Source organism: Planococcus citri, chromosome 4 (assembly GCF_950023065.1).
Source record: "Planococcus citri chromosome 4, ihPlaCitr1.1, whole genome shotgun sequence".
NCBI classification, from domain to species: Eukaryota; Metazoa; Arthropoda; class Insecta; order Hemiptera; family Pseudococcidae; genus Planococcus; species Planococcus citri.
Genome location: NC_088680.1, coordinates 51,190,345 through 51,217,966, shown reverse-complemented (window position 1 = coordinate 51,217,966; position 27,622 = coordinate 51,190,345). Strand labels below are relative to the sequence as shown.

The window sequence follows — 27,622 nt, the reverse complement described above, 5'->3', positions numbered from 1 at the left end:
ACTGGTTCATTTGGTGCAGAAAAAATTATGAAAAAATTAAAATATCGTCATAAAAACAGCTTTTTTGAATTTTTAAAATTTTCAAAAATTTACTAGAAATCTCTCCTTTTTTTCTCCCCCCCCCCCCCCTAAAAAAACCTTTAGCATTGAAATTTAGTTTACAGGGGTTTCAGGACGTGCTCTGTGAATCTAGCTTGGTTGCGTTCAAATCAGAGCATAAATTAGATCAAGAAGTTCCCTTTTTTATGAAATAAATTCGTCAATATTTCATTTTCAAGATGTTTTTGTCAAATTCAAAAATACATAAATTTTCAACTCAACACCCTCATAAAATTGGTAAAAATTGCCATGACACACTTTTTTTCGTGTTTTTTTAATTTTTAAAAAATAGTGAAAATGTTAGATGGACATTGACAGGTCAAGTCCAATTTTTTGGGGGGTATTTTGACCATGTTCAAAGATACAGATCGAAATGATGTAGAAGTATTCTAATTTAGTCCCTTCAAATTGATAAAAATCAATATGCTCTTTTACTTTTTTTTTTGAATAATTTTTAAATTTTGATCAAAATTGAGGAATTTTTGGTACCTAATTTTAAAATCCCATTTTGAAAATTAGTTTGTTAAAAAATTGAATTTGAAAGTTTTTCGATGCAATTTTTTCAGATTTTTAAATGGCAGCTTTTAACTTTGGCACTTATTTTGAAAATTCATTTGGGCTTCGAACCTTTCAAATTTCATGTTTGATTCTGAATTTTTTATGTACTCTCTCTTAATCGTCAATACATTAATAATTATAGAAGAACACATTTCCCCTTCATCGTCCTCTTCTCTTCAAACTCTCACGTAAGTTGATGTATAACGAAAACTTCTTCATTTTCGCGATGAGATAAGCCTACGAGAAATTTCAAATGAAATCCCAAGACCTTTGTGGAAAATTTGAGCCAACTTGGCATGAAATGACCCCAGTGATTCATTAATTTGACGAATTATTTCGGCGAATAAATTCTCGAACCGTGCAATTCATAGTTTTCTTAAAAAATTCTCGCGTAATGCGAATAAAAAAAGCCCTGGTAAAATTACGATAAATAATTCGTTAGTTATCTTAAAAATTCGCGTGTTTTTGTTTGCCAAACACGTGTATTGTCGCGACAGTGTGCAATATGTCGACTCGCCAATTTTATGTACCATTTAGCGTCTACTGTCTACTTTACTCGGGTATTTTCCGTTCGTTGTGATCCCCATTCCCCAATTCACCATTTTCTCGAAAACTTGCTCAGTTGTATAAGTATGTATTTCTCTTCATCGCAATGTCTAATGTTTCGCATTACTTTGTGTATGTTTCAGCGGTCCAAATTTCGAATTAATGGCATCGGCTTATCTGACTCTAGATGACACAAATGACAACGTTCGTACATTCGACCTTAAAATAGAAAATACAGGTCTGTATTTTGTAAACTTGCCAATAAGAGTCTTTTATTTTTAAATGATTCGTAAAGTGTATTTTTTTTCACTCTGTCTCCCTTATTAACATAATATATCGGGAAATTGCGAAACAGTCGATTTATATACTCTCTTTTTTTTCCACGCAGAAAACGGAAGAAACCAATTACCTTTGTTTGGACACTTTTGTTGTCGTTTGGCCGCTCAGCCGAGTTGTATGACGCAGGAAGTATATTCCTCATTTGTTCACGTACCGGAATCGTGTATAAAAGCTAGCGCCAGCAAAGATAAAAGAACCTGGATTAAATGCTGGGCACAACTTTTAGCGTTTAAACTTCGCCTATGGACCAGTTACGAGCGTTATTCGGAAGATAAAGAACCGGATGCCAGTATTAGTGTGAATAAGGTAAGCTCCTGAGCTGATCGTTTAGCTAGAAAGTGTATCGCTCCAGCTTCCAAGTCCAGTCGAGTCTCACTGTCTCAGGTTTGCATACGAGAAGGGCGGAGGGTTTTTTATTAGGGAAATTATGTGATGTGTGTAAATCACTTTCTGATTACTTGGGTGCCTTCGAATAGATCGAAAAATTTGAAAAAATTAGGATGCAAAAGCGAGAGAAATTATTTTCGAAAAGAATGGCAACACTGTTGAACATTTTGCGTTGCGAATTGTGATTACAAAATGCTTGAAAAATCGAACAAAAGTGTTTTTTTGAATTTTCATCCTAATTTTCATGATATGTCCCTTCTGTCCACCCCCTTCTTCGTTTCATACTTTGAGATGAAAAATCCCAGTTCTAACTTTAAAAAATTGAACTAATTTTTTTTAAATGAAATGACGTTTCACTTTTTTTTGAGGGATGATGGAGTTGAAAATGTTGAACAAATCAATTTTTTTCTGAAGATTCATTCATTCAATAATTCATTCAAAGATGAAAAATAAAATAAAATAAACGCAAAATTTGAGATGATGTTTTTATTTTGGTAAAATGTGAAAACTTACCTGATGTTCATTTTTTAGCAAATGTAATTTATTTTTAAAAAGTTAGGCATTTTTGGAAAAATGATTTTAAAAAATATACTATTGCAAGAATTGAAAACATTTTTTATGAGATAATTAGGTCCTTATTTTACTTATTTTTTGAAATTTGTAAAAACCTGAATTTTTTGCTCAAAGCATTGAGATTATTTTTATACTTGAAAAATTGAAATAAAAAAGGTAGAGTATTTTTTTGTTTAAAGAATCGGAGCATTTTTTGGTTGAAAAATTGAAGTATTTCAGCCAGAAAATTGACACAGTAGTATTTGAAAAATCGGCACATTTTTTGTTTTTTTTTTAAATAGGGTATTTTTTATTACGGAAAATGATGTACTTTTTGATCAAAAAATAAAATAATCATTTTTTGATGTAGAAAAAAAATGTTTTCTGGGTTAAAAAATTTGCACACTTTTTAGTGAAGAATTTGCACATTTTATGCTAAAATATTGGCACATTTTTGAAAATAAATTGTATTATTTTTTGATGAAAGATGAAATTTGCTTATTTTTTGTTAAAAGAAATTGGCACATTTTAGCTAAAAAAAAAATAGGCACATTCTTTGCTTTGAAAAATTAATTAGCTCATTTTTTTGGTAAAAAAAGAATTGTCATCATTTTTCGCTTTGAGAAATTGGCACATTTTTTTATACACATTTTTTGATGGATGAAAATACCATTTGTGTTGAGTAAAGAAATTGAGATGTTTTTTTAGTCAAAAGTATTGAGTAAGTTGGCATTTTTTTGGTAATAAATTAGCACATTTTTTTGCAAAAAAAATTAGCACCACATTTTTTGATAGAGAAAAAAGTGGCACATTTCTTGATAAGAAAATTAACACACCTTTTTTTTGTAAACATTTGACACATTTTTTGCAAAAATAATATTTTAATTTGATAAAATTGGAACATTTTTCATTTTTAATTTTAAAAAATTGCACTTTTTTTTATTTAAAAAGTTGACACATTTTTTTATTTAAAAAATTGACACATTTTTGTAATAAAATGTAGGTACATAATTAGGTATTTTTTATTCAAAAAATTAACACATTTTTTTATTTGAAAATTTGACACATTTTTTATTCAAAAAATTGACACATTTTTTTAATTTAAAAAATAGACATAATTATTTTTTATTTGAAAAATTGACACACTTTTTTATTTGGAAAATTGACACATTTTTTTAATTTAAAAAATGGACATATTTATTTTTTATTTGAAAAATTGACACATTTTTTTAGGTATTTAAAAAAATTAGATTTTTGGTTATTAATGAAATTGGGATACTTTTTTTGTAAAGGTAATCAGCACTTTTTTTTGATAAAAAAATTGGCACGTTTTGATCAAAAAATTGGTGAAATACTTGAAATGTAAAAAAATATGTATTTAAAAAAACAAAAACTGTAAAAAAAATACTTGAGAAATCAAAATGTTTTTTGCTGAGAAAAATTGAATTTTGTTTCGTTTCGCTAAAAAAATGATATAAATACTAGAAAAATTGAAAAAAATATTGAAAAGCGTTGATTATACGAAATAATATTGAAAATGGAAAAAAATACACGATTCTTTTTGCAGTATTGTGGGTTTTGACAATTTGTCAAACTGTCGAAATACTGAAGCATTTTTTTGACACTTGTCATAATAATGAAAAAATTTCCAAAAATACGCAAAAATTTAGAGATAATTGAATAATTGGAATCAATTTTTAAAACTTTTAAAAAGTTGAAACATTGGGAATAGTTGAAAAAAATAGACGAAATAAAGTAACCCTAAATGAAAAACAAATTCCAAAGCTGAAAAATCATTTTGAAATAAATCCACAATTTTAAAATGTTTTTTTGAACTGTCAGGAAAGTTTTATTTTACTTGAGCAACTCTAAGATGATTTTAGCAGATTTAATTGTTCCTGCTTTATGAACCTCCAATTATTTTATAAAAAAAATATGATGTTATAGGATTAAAAATCAACTTTCTTAATTTTTTGTCATAGGTCAAGTTTGTAGTTCCCTCCTCGTCCCTCTCCCTACTTCGTTTGAATTCAAAACTACCCAATATGTACAATTAAAGCTGAAGCGATTCTCTCGTTATTTTTTCTCCTACTCTCTACAAAGTTTAATGACTGATTTTTCGTCTTAATTTCAGAACACCGTTGTCACCGTGAAAAAATCTTCCCTAGACTTGGAAATTTTCAGCGAATACAACGCGAACAATTCGATAATCCGTTTCGAAACAGCCGACCAAAGAAGCAAATGGTACGAGCATCTAGCTCAACATATTTCCGACAGTCAGAAGTACGTAGTGTAATGTTTATTCTACGAATTAACTCATTCAACGCTGTACGCTTATAGTAATTATAATTTGTATTTTTACGTCATTGACACGTTTAATGATTTCAGGTGGAAACAAGCCGCCGATCAGTTGATGGAAATACAAATGAACGAACCCGATCGTCATTCTTACGTAGCATCCAGACATGGTTCTTTGTACGATGAAACTCCTATTATAGGTAAATTATCGCAAGATTTTTATTACTCGTACCTAGAGGTGTGTTGTTAACTAACTCTCTCCACGTACATTGTCAATTTACAGATTTAGACGTCAACAGAGACTATAGTAAAAATTGCGGCGTTAATCAAGCGTACGGATTTTCATCGGCTGCTAGTGTGAATTCGTCTTCATCTTCGTCTTCGTCATCGGTGGCCAATTCTCCTCCATTCAGAGAACGTTCATTGAGTACGAGTTCGTTCACGAAACCTCGTGTGAGCAGATTATCTGCGTGGCCTTTCAGTAAAAATCATCGATGAAAACAATAGCCTCAACGTCAACACCACCGTTGGTTATTATTTATCAAGACTGAGTTATTTTCGTGTTGAATGAACTCTATGTATCAGATATTGTATTATGTATATAGATGCAGATGAACCGAATTATTTTTGTTTGTATACTTTTTTTCTTTTTTCTTTCTTTTTTTTCTTCTTTCTTCAATTGTGTGTACTTTCATTCGTATAAATTTATTTTGTAAATTATGTTCGATTTTTACGCGATTTTCATATTAAATATGTGCTTTTGTTATAATTTGGCTCTGTGTGTTTTTTCCTTCGCAAAGTTTGAATTTAAAATTTGGGTTCAAAAAATGAAAATGTGTAATTTAAAAAAAAAAAATTGATTGCATCATTTCTTTTTAATAATACTTACTTTTAATTCGTTTCGTAAAAGATTTTGGAAAAATATTTTTTTAAAAAATGCAATTAGCAATAATGATTCTCAACTACCATCTAACATGATATTGGCGTTCTATACATTTTTTTTAGTGTCAGAAGGTTTGCTTTTAGGCGTTTTTTTCAACCGGGAAAAAATCAAAAAACAATTGAAAATATTTTGTAGGTGACAAAAAATATAAAACCTGCAAGAAACTTCGTTGAAATATTAGGAAGTGGATATACTTCTTTGGGCGATGAAATGTCTACCAAATTAATTCAATTTTTGGCAAGGTAGGAAGGGGAGAGGGAGTCAATATTTGCTTCCGAATTTTTTTTTCACATTGCCCTAGAAAAAAAATTTGTAAGGTGGATAAAATAAATAAACAATTTCAAAGATGAAAAATTGCAAATTGAAGCATTTTTTCAGCTATTTATTTCGTAGCGAGGGTGGAGGGAAGGTCGTCATTTTATCGATTTATTTTCTTTCATTTAAAAGAACACTCATCAATTTTGATAAAAGTGAAAAAAACAGTCAACATTTTTCAGATAAAAACAGTTTTAGGCCAAAAGTTTTCAATTTAAGAGCTCTTTTACTTAATTTTTTGCAAAAAAAAATGTGTTTTCGTCAACGTAAAAAGTTCGAAAAAGTAACCAAAAAGCCATCAAAAATGATACAAAACGCAAAAATAACTTTTTAATGTAAAAAAAAATACTTATTTAAAAAAAAAAAAAAACAGAACATTTCATTTAAAAAAGCAAAACAATACGAAACATTCCAATTAAAATCTAAACATAAAACTCGATTGAAACTTCTGTAACTTGAGCTAAACGTAGGACTTTTCTTGGAAATTTTTCACAAGAGAATGTCACTTTTTCGAATTTTTCTTAAAAAAGTGAGGTAATTTTGCAATTTCTGGATAAAAAATCGAAAAATTTTAGCAAGGCTTGGGCAATTTCAACAAAAGGCAAGACTTTTGACAACTTCTTGTCAAGAAGTGAGACTTTTGAGCAATTTTTGAAAAACTGAGACTTTTTGGAATTTTTTTGAAAAAAAGCAAATTTAAGGTCTTTTTAAAAATTTGTTGCAATTTTTTAAAAAGATCTTGGTAATTTTGACAAAAAGCGAAACTTTTGAGTTTGACTACTTTTGGTGGATAACGAGACTCAACAATTTTGTCACAAGATAAGGCTTTTTAATGATTTTTGAGAGAAAGCGAAGCTTTTTTGTAATTACATACAACAAAAGTGTGACTCTCTCAACATTTTCAGCAAAAAAGTGAGACTTCAGGACAGTTTTTTTTAGGTGTTTATAATTACTAGATTATTACACCTGTATAATAAAAAGATATTAGATTTGGTTTGTGAGGTTGGTGTTTTTTATTAAGGAGATGAATTTTTGTATTTCGGAGGTTGTTTTGAGTTGTGTATCTCGTTCTCGTCTCATCATTCTCATGTTTTACTCAAGAACTCTGACGAGGAGTTGAAATTTGAAAATCTTCGCTATCGATAACTATACTTGACCTTTTACCGGTGAGTTTTTCAACGATTTTTTTACTTGTAGTTGAGTGACATAAGTTGACTTGAGGTATGTGTAGATACTAGATAGGTAAGGGAAATACCCAGTACCTACCCACCTACCATTATTCGATCAATTTTTAATGTTTGTCGTTTGTCAATAATCTGATGATTTTTTTGCGAGTTTTCAATTGTTGTAAAATCATTTTAACAAGACTTGACGATATTTTGAAACATATTTTTGCTGTAATTATCTCAATTATGCTGCAATTTCATCAATTTTCAATCAATATAAATTGATTTTTTTCCAGAATATTTTTTTCCTGTCAAATTTTACATGTTTCCAAAATTTTTATGTGCAATTTCGGCTTCCCCCATATTTTATTACTTTTTGGTGATTTTTATGATTTTTGCTTCTCCTGAACGGAAGAATCTATATAGAAAAAACCGTAACCTTTATTTTTTACCCGTGAGCTTTTTTCTGGTCACAACAGTAACCTTGATCAATAATTTTGAAAAAAAGTAATCGATATTTTAAATTTCTAGTGCACCAATGTCTCACTCCGACGACTGCTTTTATCAATTACCTGTAAAATTACGTTACAATTACGATTAGTATTTACGATTACGTTTCTCGATGGAACATGTTCGCCATGGCCATGTGTTCGCGATTCTCTCGATGCAGGAGATCGCGATTTCCAGCTTCCGCTGCAGTTCTAGATGATTTTTATGGCTATTTTTAGCCCTTTTTGTATAGTTTGTCGTCTCGTCGACTCATTATAATATAGGTACCTCTACCTACGTTAAGATGTAATGTAAAGTTCTCGTTGAATAAATGGTTCGTTAAAAGCGTTTTGTTAAATTAAAGTTCCTTTTCGTGTTGAGATTTTTCAGTAATTTACCTCGATGTTTTTTAATCATGGAAGTAAATTATAGTTCCATGGGTTTAATCCGCGATTTATCGATTTTTTCTTCGCCGAAACGACGAATACGAGTCGATAACAATATACCCTTGAGAAGGACTTTTCAACTTTCGTGTGCAAAAACTGTTTTTGATTCAGAAAGTAGAACACTTCAGCTTAACTTAATATCTAATCAAAAAATCGATCGTATACCTAGTGTGACTATTTATTTTGTACGTAATTGATGTTTAAAGTTGGACAATTTTCAGTGGGGAACTTGTTTTCCCATTTTGGCTTATCCGAACCAATCAAAACCCCTTATTCTTGGACAAATGCACACCAGGTAGGCCTACTTTGACCTGAGCATGTGCTACCTGCATTCATCATCGTCCTCAGAATCCGATAAAGATATGGTTTCAGGATTCGGCCTCCAATACAAATTTTGGAAACAGATTCTGATGAAAATGAAGGTAAATTGACCATTTGACTGATTACTAATTTCTAATATAAAATGTGCATTTACAAGTAGGATACTTACTTATGTCTTTTTTAGATAAGTAAAGTAGCCATGGATTCGGATTCGATTATGTGTGAACAAATCATCATCGGCGGTTATATGTATACGATCGGTGCAACGAATTGATCGTGTTAAAATCAACAACATACTTATGTGGAAATTGTCAAAAAGTATGATCGATTATCATGAAGTGTTTTAAAAAACTTACCCAGGTATAATCAACCGTTCCATCGTAAATTAGATATGTACCTATGGATTCGGATTCAATTATGTATATCTACAAGTCATCATCGGTGGTTATAAATGTATACGATCAGTGCAACGAATTCATCGTGTTAAAATTAACAACTACCTATGTGGAAATTATCAAAAAGTACGTTAGAGTATTTACTTACTCCAGGTAATGTATGAAATAACTAGCTACTTCATACATTAACGAAAAGTACCTACCTATTTAATGCAGGGAAATTGTTCACAGTTGACCTAGGTAATGTATGAAGAATCTAGTTATTCCATGAAATAGCTAAATACAGTCGGTACCTACCTACATAAATTCGTACAGTGCTCAATTTAAGCTCTCCGTCGACCGTTTTCTATTCTTACTAATCTTAGAAATGACCGATGAGACAAAGTAATAAGTGCTTTCGAAAGCTCATTTCTTCCTCTTTCCAATGATGTAATTACTTTTTTCATTTGATGATGTTATCACGACGAAAAATTCATTTCTAGTAACGCATGTGGAAAAAAACACATTCCAAAAATATTCGTACGCCTCCCAAAATGATGGAAAAAATGCCTTTAAACTCTGGCTTTGCTTCGGATTTACACGGGGATGATACCAATGGGTAGCTGGGACCCTGTTGGGACCATGATGAATCGAATGCACACCGAGTTGACTCAGCTAGCTCTCTAGCTCTTCGTGGGAGGGAGAAAAGTGTACCTACCTAAAGTTGGAATTCTTTGGACGTACGCTAAGCGCTCAAATTTTGGGGTAATTGAAAAAATGAAAATTCCATCTGGTAGAGGAATAAATTTTCAACAGGATAGGTTTCTATCTATCTTTAATCGTACAGGCGCCATTTACGAAATTACTGATGAAAAAAAGTACATTTTATTCTGTTTTCTATTTTTAAGCGAGTTTTTCCCCTACAATTTCATAGATACCATAAAGGTGAGATGACCATCGTGGTAGGAAATTGAATTTTCTACAAAAACTGTCCTCTGTACATATCGGGTATCCTCAAAATTGAAGGAGCAACGGCCTTAAGAAGCTAGTCTCATTTGTAATGAAAGAAAGAAGTCATAATGGGTTTTCTTTTCTTTTTCAAATGAGAATACCTGCTGTAGGTTTGAACATGTTTGACTTTTTTTTATAGAAAAACTAATTTCTTACAAAAAAGGTCAAATATATTGTTCAAACCTGCAGCAGGTAAGTACCTACGAGCATCCGTAGGCTGTTCCTCCTTCAATTTTGAAGATACTTGATATGTTCAGAGAACCTTTTTGGAAATTCAATTTCCTACCACGATGGTCATCTCATCTTTATGGTATCTTTGAAATTGTAGGGGAAAAACTCGCTTAAAAATAGAAAACAGAATAAAAGGTCCTTTTTTTCATTAGTAATTTCGTAAATGGCGCCTGTACGATTAAAGATAGGTAAATGATGATGTAACCTATCCTGTTGGAAATTTTTTTCTCTACAAGATGGTATTTTTTCATTTTTTCAATTACCCCTAAATTTGAGCGCTTAGCGTATGTCTAAAGGATTCCAACTTTAGATACACTTTTCTCCATCCCACGAAGAGCTAGCTGAGTCAACTCGGTGTGCATTCGACTCGTCTTAGTCCCAGCTACCCATTGGTATCATCCCCGTGTAAATCCGAAGCAAAGCCAGAGTTTAAAGGCATTTTTTCCATCGTTTTGGGAGGTGTACGAATATTTTTGGAATGTGTTTTTTTCCACATGCGTTACTAGAAATGAATTTTTCGTCGTGATAACATCATCAAATGAAAAAAATAATTACACCATTGGAAAGAGGAAGAAATGAGCTTTCGAAAACACTTATTACTTTGTCTTATCGGTCATTTCTAAAATTAGTAAGAATAGAAAACGGTTGACGGAGAGCTTAAATTGAGCACAGCTGCAGTACGAATATTTATGTTACTGACTGTCATTGTATGATTAGTTAAACATGAAATAAGCTGTAAAAATATTTTTGTGGTGAATTTATTTCATCGAGTGAGAGGGTTTTTCCCACTTTTTCAACGGATACGTACAAATAGGAGCCAAATGGGTCAACTTCATCAGTCAAAACTTTTGTTCATGTTTTAAATTAAAAAATCGCATTTCGCAAACTTTCAATTTTTTAAAATCGACTTTACGACATAATGCCATCCCAATTTTTTAATAATGGTGTTCATCATGAAAAGTTGTCCGTAATGTATTTTTTTCAGAATTTTTGAGAGTCGGAACGATATGAAAACTACGTTTTGAAACTTTTCGAGCTAATTTTTCGTACGAAAAAAAGTGGCGACACTGATTTTTATGATATCTTCAAAAAGCCTTTCAAAACCCCTCACTATTGGAAAAAGTCCCATTTTGGTAGGTATCGCAGTTATCAAGTATAATCCACTGCTGAAATAGATGATATTTCAAATTCACCGAAAACAAACTTTGACACCCCCTAGCAGTTTTTAAAAAAGAGCTAGAGAGCTGCGATTCGCGCCCTTGGTCATCCCTTTGGAAGGTCTTTCCACAGGAAAAATTTCAAAAAGATCACCGACCCCCCCCCCCCCCTTACCATTTCTTGGTCGAATTGACGTGGAATGACCCTTCATATATGTTCTAGCTTTGAATTAACCTTCATTTCGTACTTTATCGCAGCTCATTCGTTGAATTCACACTTTAACTAAGGACACCTCGTGTGTGTATGAAATAACTACCTAGGTAAAGTGTAGAAAAAATATGTACCTATAAAATAACTAGTTATTTCATACATTACCTGGAGTAAATACTTTAACACCTATAAAATTTAATTTTGATTATTAATACAATTATTGGTTATTTTCTTCATGTATAAAAAATTTTATTTCGAGTACCTACACAACATTGTTCAGGTGCAATTGATGAAACTCGTTATTTTTCAATTCGTAGACAATGTGAACTTGAAAATTAATTTGAAATTTTGTTACGAGGTATATTCAAAAAGTAACGTCCGTTTTGCGCATAAAAAATTTATTAATGAAGATAAACAAAAACAGTTTGAAAATTCAAAATCTACTGACCTTCCTTTACTTTTTGACATAGTCACCAAAATTATATATGCATTTTTCGCAACGTAGGAGGAATTTATCGATGTCGCTTCAGTGAAATTCCGTGCCCAAGTTTCATAAGCGAGAAAGCGTTTTTTGTTGCAGTTCTGCATCATGTAACGTTGTTTTTTGGTGTCAAAAATTTAATTATAAAGATAGACAAAAACGGTTTGAAAATTTGAAATCTACGATCTTTTCTTTACCTTTCAACATGGGTACCAAAATTTTTTATGCATTTAAAGTGATTAATTGAACGCACTCTTTCTTGGGCACAAATTGACATTACAGCGTTCATTGTAACCCTGTGTATTAAACGAACAAAAACGTGTACAGGGATGGTTAGTAGGTCAAAAGATGCGGAAAGGTTCAAGCTTTCCTCTCCTGCTTCAAGATTCTGGTTTCATGCCATAGAACTCAAGTGATAGCCAAAAAGGACGCCACTTTTTGAACCTACCTCGTATTTTTAAGCAATATGAATTCTAAATACCTATTGAATGAAAATTTCACAATTAAGAGGCAATACGAAATTCTAAACAGTTATTTAAAATTTTGTCATAAATAGAGACAATGTGAATTGCGAAAATTTATTAAAATTTTTATGAATTATTTATAGCAATGCAGAATTCTGCAAATTTATTTGAAATTTTGTAAAGTTTAAAACAACGCAATATATAAAAATAATTAACGGGAAATTTCTCAATTTAGAGGCAAATGCAAGCATTGCAGAAATTATTCTGGAGTATGGAAACTCCGACAAAATGAAAAACAATTTCTAATTTATAGTCAAAAAAACATTTTTTGGTTTTATCGAACTGAAAAAAGTCATACAGGTGCCTTGCACGGGTAGGGGCTTAAAATTTTTCTATGTATGTAGTCTCCATTCTAAAGTAACCTTTCTCATCAACTGTTGTCAAAATTAATGGCATGGTTTGTCTGAGAGGAGGGACGAGGGAGGATAGAGGGAGGTAATTTTCATTTTTAGCTCGAGTATTTTGTTTCTCCTTCAAAAATATTTGTTCTATACTAATTACCTATTTTTTTTACTGTAATAATAATTATGGCTGTCTTAGATGTATACCTACATTTTTTTTTTCAAAGTGACTTTAGTTGTCTGAAAGGAGGTAGAGGGGTGCAATTTTATTTTTTAGCTCGTTTTCTTTCATTTTTCAACAAGATTGTTGCATTCACTTACCTTAAAACTTCACTGATCAAAAATTTTCGAAGATCCAGAAGATTAGTGATATCAGGGCTAATGATGTACCTGATGTTATTGTTATCAACACCACAGGGTACCTATTCCGTATTAGTACAATTTCGATAACTGTGATGAGTAAGTTACACCGTGGATGTACTCATCCACCATTTTGTTCTCTAATTAATAAATAATAATCCAAGTATTTCAATTTCAAATTCAATCTTCTAATTTCGAAATTTGAAAGTGAAACTGAGTGAATTAAAGGTTTTAGTTCTGCTTCTCTAATTAAAATTGCGGTTCTAAAATTTTTAAGGTTCATATGAGAGAATGAAGAATTTTTCAATTGATTTCTGGAAATATGAAATATTTTTTTTGGTTTATTCTTTGCTTGCTCAGTATACCTATAGGCACTGCACCTGAACCAAAATGGCGTATGCAAATACTACTTCCCTTTATAGCGCTTTAAATTGTACCATTAATTCGATTATAAGTAATTACTTTATAATATGAACTCTCACACGACGTGTGTAATAATCATACAATTACAAACACCCAAATAAAATATAGGTACTTACACTTAGTAAGTATTATGAATTCAATGCTCATTTTTTAATTATTTTTATTGAGATAATGTAGGTACATTCATTTTTTTAAATGTACCTACTTTAAAAAAATTAATTTATTAATTCATTTGAAGCATTACAATACTTAGCTCAAACAGTTTTGATGAATATTTTCATGTGAACTCCTATATGTTCGAGAACATTTTATTTTTATTTTGAAAGGGTTAAAAAATGAGTCGTTTTGCGTATACGTAATATTGTTATCTTGTATGAGTCATATGTCGGGGTATTTGTCAGCCCGATCGGCCGGTTCGTTCGGCGCGCGCCACCTGTTAATATTTATACGATACCTACCAAATTGTAAAATGTTGCATCATTGTAATTTTGTAACCTGCCGAATAAAGATATGATACAGTCCACAATTTGATTATTTACATGGTCCTTTCGAGCCTGAATTTGCTTAAAATTGGTTAATTAATGGATTTTTATTTGTGATTATTTTTTGTTCTGATCGACGTGAATACAATGATCAAGTGAGTCGGCATATTTTCAGTGAATTATTCGTGCGTTTTTTACATCGACACAGGTAACAGGTGCGTTAGTATCTTATCAACGACGCGTGATTTTTTGGAAGACGTTGCGCCTGTTGTTTATCAACGTTGTGAATTATTTTTCGATGCCGCGCGCTATTTATCGACGCCATGCGCTGTATTTCGACGCTATTTTGATGCGGTAAGCTATTTTTTGACTCCGTGCGTACTGTTTTTTCGACACTGAAAGTGTAATTGTGCCGCCACACGTATTTTTCGTTGCCGTACTATTATTTCACTTACCATGGCAGACGGTAATGATAAAATTTCAAACCACGGTGATAATATTTCGAACCTTGGAGGAAATCCAAGCCAACATAGTGATGACAACCGGTCAAAAAAAAGTAAGGAGGACGATCTTCACACTCGTTCCCATGCCGCATCAACCTTTATAAACACTTCGAGGCAGAATTGGATTGCTACAGCTACTGCGAGGTGTAATGTTCTAATAGGCGATCTCAACGAACAATATGAGTCTGCGCAAGAGCTTGCCGAGGATCAAGGTTTGCCCTCCAAAAAAGCGACAATCGCCAAAACCGAGTTAAAAGATTTGGAATTAATAAAGGAAGAATTCTGTAAAACGAATTCCAACCTGATCGAAGTAGTTTCCTCAGCCAAGGAGAATCCGATCGAATACGAAGTAAGCCGTATGCGTTTTATGACTACTTATCGTAAAACTCGTAATATTTTTCTTTCGATGGAACCTATACCTGACGAGTCATCAGTGCCTAGCTCAAAATCGAGTAATTTGAAAAATTTAAAATTGCCAAAAGTTGAGATTCCAATTTTTGATGGAACTTTTAATAACTGGACCTCGTTTAAAAATTTATTTACGTCGTTAGTTCATAATAACAATGAGCTTGATAATGAAGCAAAGCACCATTTTCTTCAAACAAAAGTTTCCGGTGATGCCGCAACAATGATTGTAAATTTGCCTACTGAGGAAGATAATTATGAGAAGGCTTGGTCTATACTACTCAAACATTACGACGATCCGTTCCGGCAAATCGACGCCCATTTTAATGCTCTTTGGAACTGCCAATCTTCAAACAAGGGGTCGCCGACCCTGAAAGAGCAGATGGTTCTTTTTAGACAGCATACAGCTGGTCTTCAGGCTATTTTTAGAAAGAACAAGATCGATGGTTTCAGTCAAAGCATGCAGTATTGGTTTCTCAAAAAATGTGACAAGGGTACTCATGCAGAGTGGCAACGTGAGCTTTCACGAAATAAAAGTTTCCGATCTCTCGACGAATTCTATGATTTTATGGACAATCGTAGTGCCGCTTATCAACGTACTTCGGCGAATAATGACGCATCAGCGAATGGTAGCAAGACAGCTGTGAAACGTAATCATCATGGTGTTGCAGTCGTCGGTGCCGCAGCTACGAAATCGAAGTATTGTGTATTCTGTAAATCAAGACAGCACTACATTCCAGCCTGCCCAGACTACAGAAATCTTTCTGCGCTCGATCGTTTCAAGTTTGCAAAACGAAGCAAACTATGCTTTTCCTGTTTCCGTTCAGACTGCCGCCCCAGCCGGTGTGCCAGACAAGTTTGCAGAAAATGCCAAGGGGCTCATAATACGCTTCTCCACATCTCGCCTGAAGAATGGGCTACTTCAGCTCCACCTCGCCAACCAAATTCGACACCAGCTCAGCAACAAGCTGAATCTACAACTCCGAATCAACGCTCTACTGAAGGTGAGTTGAGTATTTCAAAACCTACAGGTAATTTTGATAAGGTTTCCGATGTACATGATACTTGTAATTCAGATATTGTAACTGTTGCAAATTATTTAAATATTGTAAAGGGTAATGGGCTCAATGTCTCTAGTAATTCTCCGAGAGTGATTCTGTCAACTGCAATTGTATTAATTACTTCGAATTTTTCAAAAATTCCAGTTAGAATATTATTTGACCAAGGGAGTCAATTCAACTTTATATCTCGTTCAATTTTGAAAGACCTCAAAGTTCGTGCTGAAGCAGTGGCTGTTTCTGTTTCGGGCATCAGTGCCAATAATACCTTTGTAAATCAACAAGTTCAAGTAGAAATTCAATCAAAGCATTCTGGATACAGAGAAAAAATTCAGTGCCTAGTTTTAGATAAAATCACTGATCAATTACCAGCACAATCTTTTTCAATTGAAAATTGGAATATTCCACCAGATATACCTCTGGCAGATCCGTCGTTCAACCTCCCAGGGGAGATCGACATGCTGTTAGGAGGAGAAATTTTCTGGAAGGTGTTAGGTAACAAACAAATTCAATTAGGGAAAAATTTACCAACTTTACGTGAAAGTAAGTTGGGTTGGTTAGTTACTGGTTCAATTACAATTTCAGAAAATGCTGGTAGACACTGTTTATCAGTGTCCCAGCAAGCTGATGAGCACCTCTTAGATTCGTTGGAGAGATTTTGGTCTAGTGAAAATTTAGATAGGGAAAATTTGTCTGCAGGTGAAACAGCTGCTGAAAAAGTTTTTACTGATACAACTTATAGAAATAAACAAGGTCGTTTTGTAGTCAAATTACCATTCAAAGATTCGCCTAGTCTTTTAGGGAATTCAAAACATCAAGCACAAAATCGTTTTTACTCACTTGAGGCTAGATTTAAGAAAAATCCAAAATTTAAGGAGAGGTATGTAGCTGCTATTGAAGATTTTATAAAACAAGGCCACATGGTGGAGGTCACTGACCACACTGTGAAAGGGCCAGAATACTACATTCCTCATCACGCAGTTATAAAAGAAACTTCTACAAGCACAAAGTTGAGAACGGTTTTTGATGCTAGCATGAAAACTTCAAACGGAGTGTCTCTCAACGATTTGCTGCTGGTAGGCCCAGTTGTTCAATTGGACCTCCTCTCAATATTGTTTCGATTTCGAATGCGGCGTTGGGTTTTTGTTGCAGATATAAAACAAATGTACAGGCAGATAATAATTGATGAGAAGGACACTACGTTTCTCCGAATTTTTTGGCGAGCTTCTGAAGATGAACCTCTGAAGGTTTATGTAATTCTAGTGTTACTTTTTGGTTTAGCACCTGCTCCATTTCTGGCCACAAGATGCCTAAAAGCTCTTGGGGATGAAATTCGCGATCTAAATTCTCTAGTCAAGGCTGCTCTATATTATGATTTTTATATTGATGATGCACTTTCAGGAGCTGATTCGTTGCACAACGCCCTAAAATTACAAGCAGATTTAATGGCAACATTGAAAGCTGCAGGCTTTGAATTGGGAAAATGGTGTGCGAATCACCCTGATTTGCTCAAAAATTTACCTTCTGATATGATTGAAACACAGTTTCCCTTCCAATTCGAAGATAAGAAAACTATTAAAACTTTAGGCTTATTATGGCTTCCCAATGAAGATACTTTCAAAATTTGGTTTCATGTCCAACACCCTGAAAATGCTAAAACCAAACGTCAAGTGCTGTCAGTTATAGCTTCTATTTTTGATCCGATTGGATTTATTGGTCCAGTCACAGTAAAGGCAAAACTGATTATGCATGAGATTTGGAATTCGCATAAGGGTTCAAAGGGTAGCTCTAGTTGGGATGATGAAATAGCAGATGATTTGAAGAAAATTTGGATAGATTTCGCGTCTCAATTAAATCAACTAAATGAATTTTCATTTCCTCGATATATATTTCCTCTCAATGAAAAGCATATTTGTTTAGAAATTCATGGTTTCTGTGATGCTTCTGAGAAGGCATACGGAGCCGCAGTATATGTACGTTCTGTGACAAGTACTGGCTCAGTTACAGTTCATCTATTTTCAGCAAAGTCTAGAATAAATTCAAAAAAGCAGACAATTCCCAGGCTTGAATTGTGTGGGGCGCTGCTATTGAGTGAATTGGTGCACAAAATCAAAGAAACCTTACAAATATCACATCAAATAAGTATCATTCGTCTATGGTGCGACTCTACAGTTGTTCTTGGTTGGTTAAATTCACCAGCTCAACGTTGGCACACATATGTGGCCAATCGAGTTCAAAAAATCACTGATTTGACTTCTGATGGGATTTGGGATCATGTGGGTACCAAAACAAATCCTGCCGATTTGATTTCTAGCGGCACTTCTCCGAGTGAATTACGGAATTGTGACCTTTGGTGGAAGGGGCCAAATTGGCTACATACTTCAAATGTTCCTTGGTCAAAAGATATTAATTTCGTGAACGGATCAGAATCTCTCCCAGATCTTCGAAAGGTTCAAACCATTCATTCTTTTATCACAACTGCCAACGATCTGATATTTTCAAAATTCTCAAATTATTCAAAATTGATCAGAGTTGTAGGTTATATGCTCAGATTTGTGCACCAGGCACACCCCTACGCACCTAGAATATATGGAACTTTACACTTAATTGAACTTGATATTGCAACAAAGGTGCTTATTAAGGTAACTCAACAGCAATATTTTGGAAGTGAAATTGTTCTTTTACAATCAGGACGTGGATCAGAATTGCGTGGTCCTCTCTATGGTTTGAATCCATTTCTGGATGATTTTGGCCTAATTAGGGTAGGTGGTCGGCTTGGAAACTCGGATCTGTCTTTTGAACAGCAACATCCAATTGTTCTGAGTCAACATCACCACTTCACCAAACTTTTAGTTCGTCATTTACATTTGATACATTTACATGCAGGTCCAATGCTGCTCAAATCAATAATTCGCAGAAGGTTTTGGATATTAAAAATTCACACAGCCATAAACAATTGCATTTTGCGTTGTATTCGTTGCATAAGGCAAAAGGCCCAAGTCAAAACTCAACTTATGTCAAATTTACCTCGAAATCGTGTGGTACCTAGTAAGCCCTTTTCAATCACAGGTGTAGACTATGCAGGTCCTGTTCTGTTAACAGAATGGAGATCTAGAAGTACAGTAGTTCACAAGGCATATATAGCTGTTTTTGTGTGTTTTTCCACGAAAGCAATACATCTCGAACTTGTCTCAGACATGACTTCTGATGCGTTTATTGCAGCATTAGAAAGGTTCGTTTCTAGGCGAGGTATACCTACAGAAATCCATTCGGATAACGGTACTACTTTCACTGGAGCGAATAAATTGCTACAAAAATTATTTCAAAATGAAATCTCTACTAAATTACAAACAACTGCAGTAAATAAGGGCATTAATTGGAATTTCATTCCTCCCTACGCGCCGCATTTTGGCGGATTGTGGGAGGCAGGGGTGAAATCTGTAAAGGCTCATCTGAATAAGGTACTCAATCACGAAGGTGTGAGACTGACTTTCGAGCAGTATAACACCGTTTTAGCTCAAATAGAAGCCTGCCTCAACTCACGTCCATTGACACCAGAATCAAGTGATCCAAATGATTTGAATGCTTTGACTCCAGGGCACTTTTTGATCGGAGGTCCGATAACAGCAATTCCCAACCCTGATTTAACAAATGTGCCTGATAATAGGTTGAAATTTTGGCAGAAAACACAAAAGCTGCACCAGACATTTTGGCAACGTTGGTCTGCTGAGTATTTGAACACTCTGCAACAACGAACTAAATGGAAATCTGTAAAAGATGAATTGAAGGTGGGAATGCTCGTCATTATAAAAGAGCCGGAGGTTCCTCCAACCAAATGGCCCCTTGGTCGTATCAAAGAATTACACGTAGGAAAAGATAATCATACCCGAGTGGTTACTTTAAGTACTGCTAAGGGTGAAATTACCAGAGCAATTTCTAGAATTGTTCTACTACCAAATGATGACAAATTTTAAAAAACATGCGAATATGTTATTTTCTTATTTCAGGTCACTCTCAGAAGTAGCTTAATTCGATAATGAGAAAAATCGTTGGAAGAATGAAATCTAAGTTTCAAGAAGAACTTTATCGAAGGAATAATTTATTTATTTGAATATTGTTAGAAGTTGAAAATTGTGCAACTTGATAATTTTACATTTATTTATTTATTCTGAATAATGAATACCCCTACTGTTAGATACGAATTCAAGGATCGATCCGCCGTGAGGGTACTCTCACAACTAAACCCTTTGTGGTTACCTTTAATTTACGTTGACTTATAACTCAATGACTACTCCTGGGGGTTGCTATATAAGCGTGCCTCGGAGCTTGCTGTAGGTTGGGTTAATGTACAACCCAAGTCTTACTAGTACCAGTGAGACTGGAATTACTAACAGTAGTGTTGCACAATATAATATGAAAACCTGCAGATACGTACATAAATGATCAATCAATTTCCACGAAGTTCTTTCTTTATTTCATCAGTATTTGATTTTTTGAATTTGGGCACTCATTTGAGTGGGGAGGATGTTCGAGAACATTTTATTTTTATTTTGAAAGGGTTAAAAAATGAGTCGTTTTGCGTATACGTAATATTGTTATCTTGTATGAGTCATATGTCGGGGTATTTGTCAGCCCGATCGGCCGGTTCGTTCGGCGCGCGCCACCTGTTAATATTTATACGATACCTACCAAATTGTAAAATGTTGCATCATTGTAATTTTGTAACCTGCCGAATAAAGATATGATACAGTCCACAATTTGATTATTTACACTATAGTTTTATCTTTTTTGAGGAAAATTTTGATTCGAGTTCATCCAGTTTATCGGAGGTCAATGCTTAATTTCCGAACCTCTTTGCAGCCTAGATATAGTTATTTTCATGTTGAATGAACTCTATATGTATATCAGATATTGTACCTTACTATACACAATGGAAACTCCGACAAAATGAAATAGGTACAATTTATACCTAATTTAAAGGCAATGACTACTTAATGATAATAAGACATTTTTCGGTCTTATCGAACTGAAAAAAACCATACAGGAGCCTTGCACGGGTAGGGGCTTAAAATTTTTTTATGTGGTCTCCATCCTAAAAAAGTAATAAACTTTCCTCATCAACTGTTGTGAAAATCCATGGCTATGGTTTTTTTTTTACTCTACCCCAAAGTACTTGGATCATAGATATTCGCTTGTTTTTCCATTTCAAAGTCTGAGATGTATATTATACTTATTTTTTCAAATTTAATTGCATATTTTGTCTGAGAGGAGGTAGAAGGGAGGTAATTTTAATTTGTAGCTCGAGTGTTTTGTTTCTCCTCTAAAAATATTTGTTTTATACATATTTACCTATTTGTTTCACCGTAGGTAATACTTGGTTATGGCACGACTGTCTTAGATGTGTACATTTTTTTTCCAAAGTGACTTCAGTTATCTGACAATGAAAGGATGGAGAGGGGGTGCAATTTTATTTTCTAGCTCGAGCGTTTTCGTTCATTTTTCAACAAGATTGTTGCATTCACTTACCTACTTGGTTTCAATCAAGGATTTATACGAGACAACCAAAATGCTGGACGTCGATTATACCTACATTACCTACCCATATTGCAGTACCCTACTGTAACAACTAACAAATTATCAACAAATGTTTGTTAACATAATTATATTGATTGTGGTATTTAAAATTTGAAGTTATTTCATGCATTGGAGATGGAAGTAAGGCACTAGAAATACGCCATTTTTGGTTATTTGCAGAAATTTTGTTTGTAGGACTCAGTTTCCTCACGGAAAAAAAATAGTACTTTCTGAGTATTAGTAGTTTTTTCACAGAGCAAAAACTACTACCTACTTGAAAACACCTTCATGGAGAAATAAGTACGTATTATTAGTAGTTTTACGTAAAAAAAAAAAACAAAATATAGTATTATGAATTCAATGCTTATTTAATTATTTTTATTGAGATAATGTAGGTACATTTATTTTTTTTAAATGTACCTACTTTTAAAAAATTAATTTATTAATTCATTTGAAGCATTACAATACTTAGCTCAAACAGTTTTGATGAATATTTTCATGTGAACTCTTATAGTTTTATCTTTTTTGAGGAAAATTTTGATTTGAGTTCATTCAGTTTATCGGAGGTCAATGCCTAATTACCGAACCTTTTTGCAGCCTAGTTATTTTCATGTTGAATGAACTCTATATATCAGATATTGTACCTTACTATAGATGCAGATGAATAACCGAATGTATCAGCTTATCGTATGATTGCATTTTTTCGCTTCTTCAAATGTGTGTAGATATACTTTCATTCTTATACATTTTTTATGTAAATTATGTTCGATTTTTACGAGATTGTTATAATTTGGCTCTGTATGTATTTTCTTTCGCGAAGTTTGGTTTATTTTAAAAATTTAGTACCTACTTACTTTCAATTCGTTTCGTAAAATTTTATACAAATTTATAAAAAAATAACTTGATAAATGATGGTAAAAATATTTTTTTCACGGTAAAAGTTAATTTCATACCTATTTATAATGGTAACAAAATTTCAAAGTGCTTTTTTTGCGGATATTGCCGCATTTTTTTCCGTAGTAGGTATTAATCGTAAGAAGCTAAGGCTTGTCATAGAAAAAGTACTTTTGAAATTTTGTTCTCAACAGTCTACGTTTTTTCCGTAGCTTAATTATACAGTCATTTAAATTTAAGAAAATTGTTCAGAGGGAATTCTCGTATGGCAACGTTTTACGATCATGATCGAATGATAACCTACAGTGTGCCCAGAAATATCGAGTACCCCTATAAAAAAGTTTTTCATTAAAAATATAGGTTGGCAACGTGAAATAGATGCATATGGTTGGTGGAATGTGATCTCTCCAGTCCAACAACCAATCATGTGCTATCATTATTATCATTCACTGTGACCAACCCAAAGTATTTAACAGAAAACTTTTTTAGGATCGATATTTCTGGGCACCCTGTACCATGTACCTACATATTACAATTACATAGCTAAATCATAGGAGTGCTCGAGCGAGCGCCCTCCAGCAAGTAACAAAAACCTTCAGCACTTACAGAAAACGTAAAAAAATGTTCACCGTTTGCTGTAAAATTGCATTACAGCAGTCTACAGTCCATTTTGACTTTTGAGTCAGTCATGAGTGCTCAAAAACTCTATAATTTTTTACGTTTTCTGTCAATTCTGTAGCGTTCTGTAGAACGCTCGAACACCCCTCATAATATTATACCCTTATTATTACTTACTATCCTAATCAAAGATTATACCAGTACCTGCATCATAATTCTTTAAAATAGGTACTTAATTCACATGCTTTTAATAATTGTGTAACTTACACGAAATTAATTATTACTCGTCGATTGTCGATTAATTTGGAAGAAGAAGGTTAATTTCTCCTTCGTACATAAATTATTTCAAGTCACGTCTTGTTGAAATCATCCAAAAACCAAAGAGTCGCTCCAGCTCTGATGGTATATGAATTACAAAGGGATTAAATTTCTATATACCTAAGACAAGCGGTGGGATTTATTAGCTGTCAGGTTCAATTTATTTTCTTGTAAAAAATTATTCGGTTTCTTTATTTAAAAACAAGTAAGTATACCTATTAAAAGTTCACTTGTATTAAAATGATCTAATTACTTAATTAATAAAAAGGTATTTCATAATAAATTTTATAACATTTAATTAATAATTTGAGATTAATAACAGCAATAGCCGGCCCTTGATAAATTATTATTAATATCGCACCTTGGGAGTAATAAGGTTACATCTAAAAAAAAAATCGATTTTGACATTTTTGCATTTTTGGGGTTTGTATACCCCCCCCCCCCCAACAAAAAATAACACTTTGAGTTGGGTACGTTATCTAGATCTTGTAAAACCGCAAATGGCCTACCTAACTCAAAATCCCAACAACATTGTATGTTGTTTGGAGGTATAAGGATACATCTCAAGAAACTCCGTCTTCTTTTGGGTAAATTTCTTAAGTACTTAAAAAGTGTTAAAAAACAGTTTTGATTGTTTCGAATGTTGTCGCAGATAGAAATAGTCACAAGAAGTGCATTTTTTATTGGTTTGTACCAAATGGAAATTTTTTTTTTAAATTGATCACTTTTCAAAAAAATGAATTTGCACACATAGGTACCTAACGAAATTTTAGTTTTTTGAGAAAAACTCAAAAACTAAGCACTCTAGAAAAAAACTAACGACATTAGGTCGATTTGAAATTTAATTCTCTACAACTTTGTCGACATGAAATTTTTTTGGGCGCTTCCTTTCGCCTCCAGATCAATTTTAATCAAAGGTTATAGGTAACTCAAAATGTTTTACAAACATGGAAATATTTCCTCTTTAAGATTTTATTTTTCAAAGTATTCTTATGCTAAATGAAGGTTCGATACCAGATCTTTAAAATGCGGTGCTATTCATTCCTCACAATTAATCCTAAGTTGATGAAAATAATGAATCGAGTTTTTAAAAAAAATAAAATCACTCTCCTGTAAAATTTCACTTTTTTCATAGACAAACCTATAAAACACAATCCGATAACACCAAAAATTATACCTTACCAAACTATAGAGATATCAATTGTTTGTGTTCATTTACTGAATACATTCGTGTTTTGGCACCTGTAACAAATTATCAAAATGTTTGTTAACATAAGTATACTTATTTCAAATTTAAAGCTATTTCATGCATTGGAGGTACGAGTATAGGCGAAGTGTTCGCATACGCCATTTTGCAGGCATCCCAATTGGTCCCTTTTTTTTAGGAACTTGTCCTTTTTTTCAATCATGGTCCTTATAAAAGTCCTTTTTTCTCACAAAGTCCTTTTTAAGTCCTTATTTTTATGATTTTCCTTCGTCTAGAAAAAAATTATAATTGTACCTATAAAAAAGAGAAAAAATTGCGTAAAAGTTGAAAAAAAAATTCAGTAAAATAGTGATTTTTTTATTTCATAAATTTTTTTATAAGTATTTTCATAATCTTATCAGAATTTATAGTGAAAATTTGAAAAATATATTTCCAACGTTGAATACGTCTGAACCTTTTTTTTTTACAATTTTTCGATTTAGTAGACTTCTGAACTGCATAGAAAAAGTGTTTGTTTCATTTTATTGAAGAAGGGGGGTGGGGGGGTGAGATTCAGTTGAAGTGCAAGATTAGAAAAGCCAAAACTGTTTAAAAATCTAAAAAAAGTTATTTACTTACACCTACGTAGCAATATTTTGATCAACTTATTCTGTTCTTGTTCTACATTTTTGGTTTGGTTTTTCCGCAAACCTGATAAACTAACCATGCAGGACAACTTTTGAGAAATTTTTTTTTATTTTTATGTGAGTAATTTGAGAATTTAATTCCACATAAGGTACTATGATGGCAAGCATTTTGCTAGTAGATAAGATATACTTACATTACCGTTAGAAAAGACACTCATAATCCAGACATTTTCCGAAAGTAATCTCTATCTTGTGTGGATCTGCGCTGATAGTAGATTGCAGGCAATAGGACTTTATTACGGGTACTTCATTAAAATCCTTCGATAAATTAGTTACCGCAAATAAATGCCCAGCTTTCAAGAGGGCACATTTTCTCTGAGTGACCTCTTATATTCCAGCGCAAGGGATTTACAGCATTACTTATATTTGTAAAATTCAAATGAAAACAACAGAAACACAGTAAAAGTAATTAATTAATTTAAATAAACTTTTCTACACACGTAAATTATACTCGTTGATAACACCGAACCTGTAATCAATGAAAACAATCCTCAGTCTGTGATTTTTCCGGCTGAATAGACCAGTGGAGATTTTTGGACATATAAAATTGAAATTTTAATTTTCTGAAAGCTCGACTTCAAAAAGAATGATTATAATTTATTGAAGAAAAGGTAAATTACAGCTCGAGCGACATTTTCTGGAGTCAGCTTATCAGGGTAGTGATGTTAGTGATATGTTGTTTAGGGCGACATTCTAGTTCTACACGTTTTAGAAAAAAGTCCCCTTTGATCAGAATTTTTCCGACCTTTGGCTTATTTCATATCTATTTCTCCTGGGAGTACTGGGCTAATTGTTTCATTTGGTTTTAATTGCAATTTGTCAATGATTTTGATTAAAATTTAATTTTACCATGGCGCCCACAGTATTAGACTAGATAGGTGGAAAAGACAAGAGAGAGCAAAATCCTGTTCTGACGAAGTCCACATTCATGTGCAGTGTGGATTCTCGAAAATTCACTCTCAACCGCAATGTCTCGCCGACTAGCTCGGTCCATGTATCTAATAGTCAAAGCATGTCAAAGGATGGGATTTATTAGCTGATGTCAGGTTCAATTTATTTTCTTGTAAAAAAATTATTCGATTTTTTAATTTGAAAACAATTATTAAAAGTTTACTTTTATTAAAATTAGATGTCTAATTAATAAAAAATTATTTCATAATATTTTATAATATTTAATTGATACTCAATTCGAGTTTATTAACCTGCAATAGCCGGCACTTGATAAATTATATTAATATTTGCTTATAATTTGAAACATTCTATAGCCTGAAATAGGTAATCCTCGTGAGTTTCAAGTTCCAAACGGCACATTAGTTGATTAATTTGAGTTGAAAACATAGAACTTATTGCGTGTCCTCAATTGAGGTACCTACTTACCTATATTTGTCCTCCATTACACATGAATTAGTGTGTAATTGGAGACAACCAAAATTTTGTTTGTAATGTGAATAGATCTGCGAAAAAACATGATTTATCAACGTTTAAAAGTGTTATCAACGTATAATAGCCTCAACACCTGCCAAAAACGTAAAAATCAAACGTTAAGAGATAGTTAAGAGGGAGAGGAATTTGATGAATAAAAATCCCCACGCTAAAATTGCGAGTAAAATGTGAAAATGAACTTTTTTTTTCTTCAAGGAATTGATTTCTAACAAAAGCTGAAATGTTGTAATATAAATAGGTACCTTCTGTACCTACATAAATACTTATTATACAATTTATACGCATGAAAATCGGTAGGTTTTATATTTCGCTTCGAGACCTTACCGTTTATCTTCATCATGTAGTACTAAGTTTGACTGGAGACTGGAGGATGTTTTCTACTAAATTTATGTAAATGTGATTGGTGTATTTAATATCTAACCAAACTGAACAGCGATTTCTATCAAGTACCTAACTACATACCTATGGTATTAATTGTATCATATGAATTCGATTATAAATAACTATTTATTTCAATTTTATTTAAATTACGTTAATATTTTAATTCGATCTAATTTAATTAAATATCAATTCAATGTTTTTTTTAATGGTCAATGCCAAATTTCCGAACCTCTTTGTAGCCTAGATATTTTCATGTTGAATGAACTCTGTGTATCAGATAGATGAACCGAATTATTTTTGTTTGTACATCAATACTTAATTGCGTATTTTTATTTTTTTAGTACATTGTATAAGATTGTAATTTTTTTCTTTTTCTTTCTTCTTTCTTCAAATGTGTGTACTTTCATTCGTATAAATTTATTTTGTAAATTATGTTCGATTTTCATGCGATTTTCGTATTAAATACATGCTTTTGTTATAA

The 27,622-nt window shown here is 32.7% G+C and overlaps 2 protein-coding genes across 6 annotated transcripts in view; both read left to right on the top strand.

Annotated features, from left to right (window-relative positions):
* LOC135844923 (rhotekin-like) overlaps nucleotides 1-5,548 on the top strand; it is an 81,554-nt gene extending 76,006 nt beyond the window's left edge. For all 5 annotated transcript variants that reach the window (XM_065363315.1, XM_065363318.1, XM_065363317.1 and 2 more), the window contains 5 exons: nucleotides 1,347-1,441; nucleotides 1,592-1,848; nucleotides 4,616-4,764; nucleotides 4,870-4,979; nucleotides 5,063-5,548. In XM_065363315.1, coding sequence (XP_065219387.1) covers nucleotides 1,347-1,441; nucleotides 1,592-1,848; nucleotides 4,616-4,764; nucleotides 4,870-4,979; nucleotides 5,063-5,277 — 826 coding nt within the window. In that variant the 3' untranslated portion in view covers nucleotides 5,278-5,548. The remainder of the gene's footprint in view (nucleotides 1-1,346; nucleotides 1,442-1,591; nucleotides 1,849-4,615; nucleotides 4,765-4,869; nucleotides 4,980-5,062) is intronic.
* A 135-nt stretch (nucleotides 5,549-5,683) lies between these two features.
* On the top strand, nucleotides 5,684-27,622 carry LOC135844922 (uncharacterized). The gene is made up of 3 exons (XM_065363314.1): nucleotides 5,684-8,560; nucleotides 8,644-8,777; nucleotides 8,849-27,622. Exon 3 carries the CDS (start codon nucleotides 14,511-14,513, stop codon nucleotides 19,992-19,994), a length of 5,484 nt encoding a protein of 1,827 aa, XP_065219386.1. The 5' UTR covers nucleotides 5,684-8,560; nucleotides 8,644-8,777; nucleotides 8,849-14,510; the 3' UTR covers nucleotides 19,995-27,622.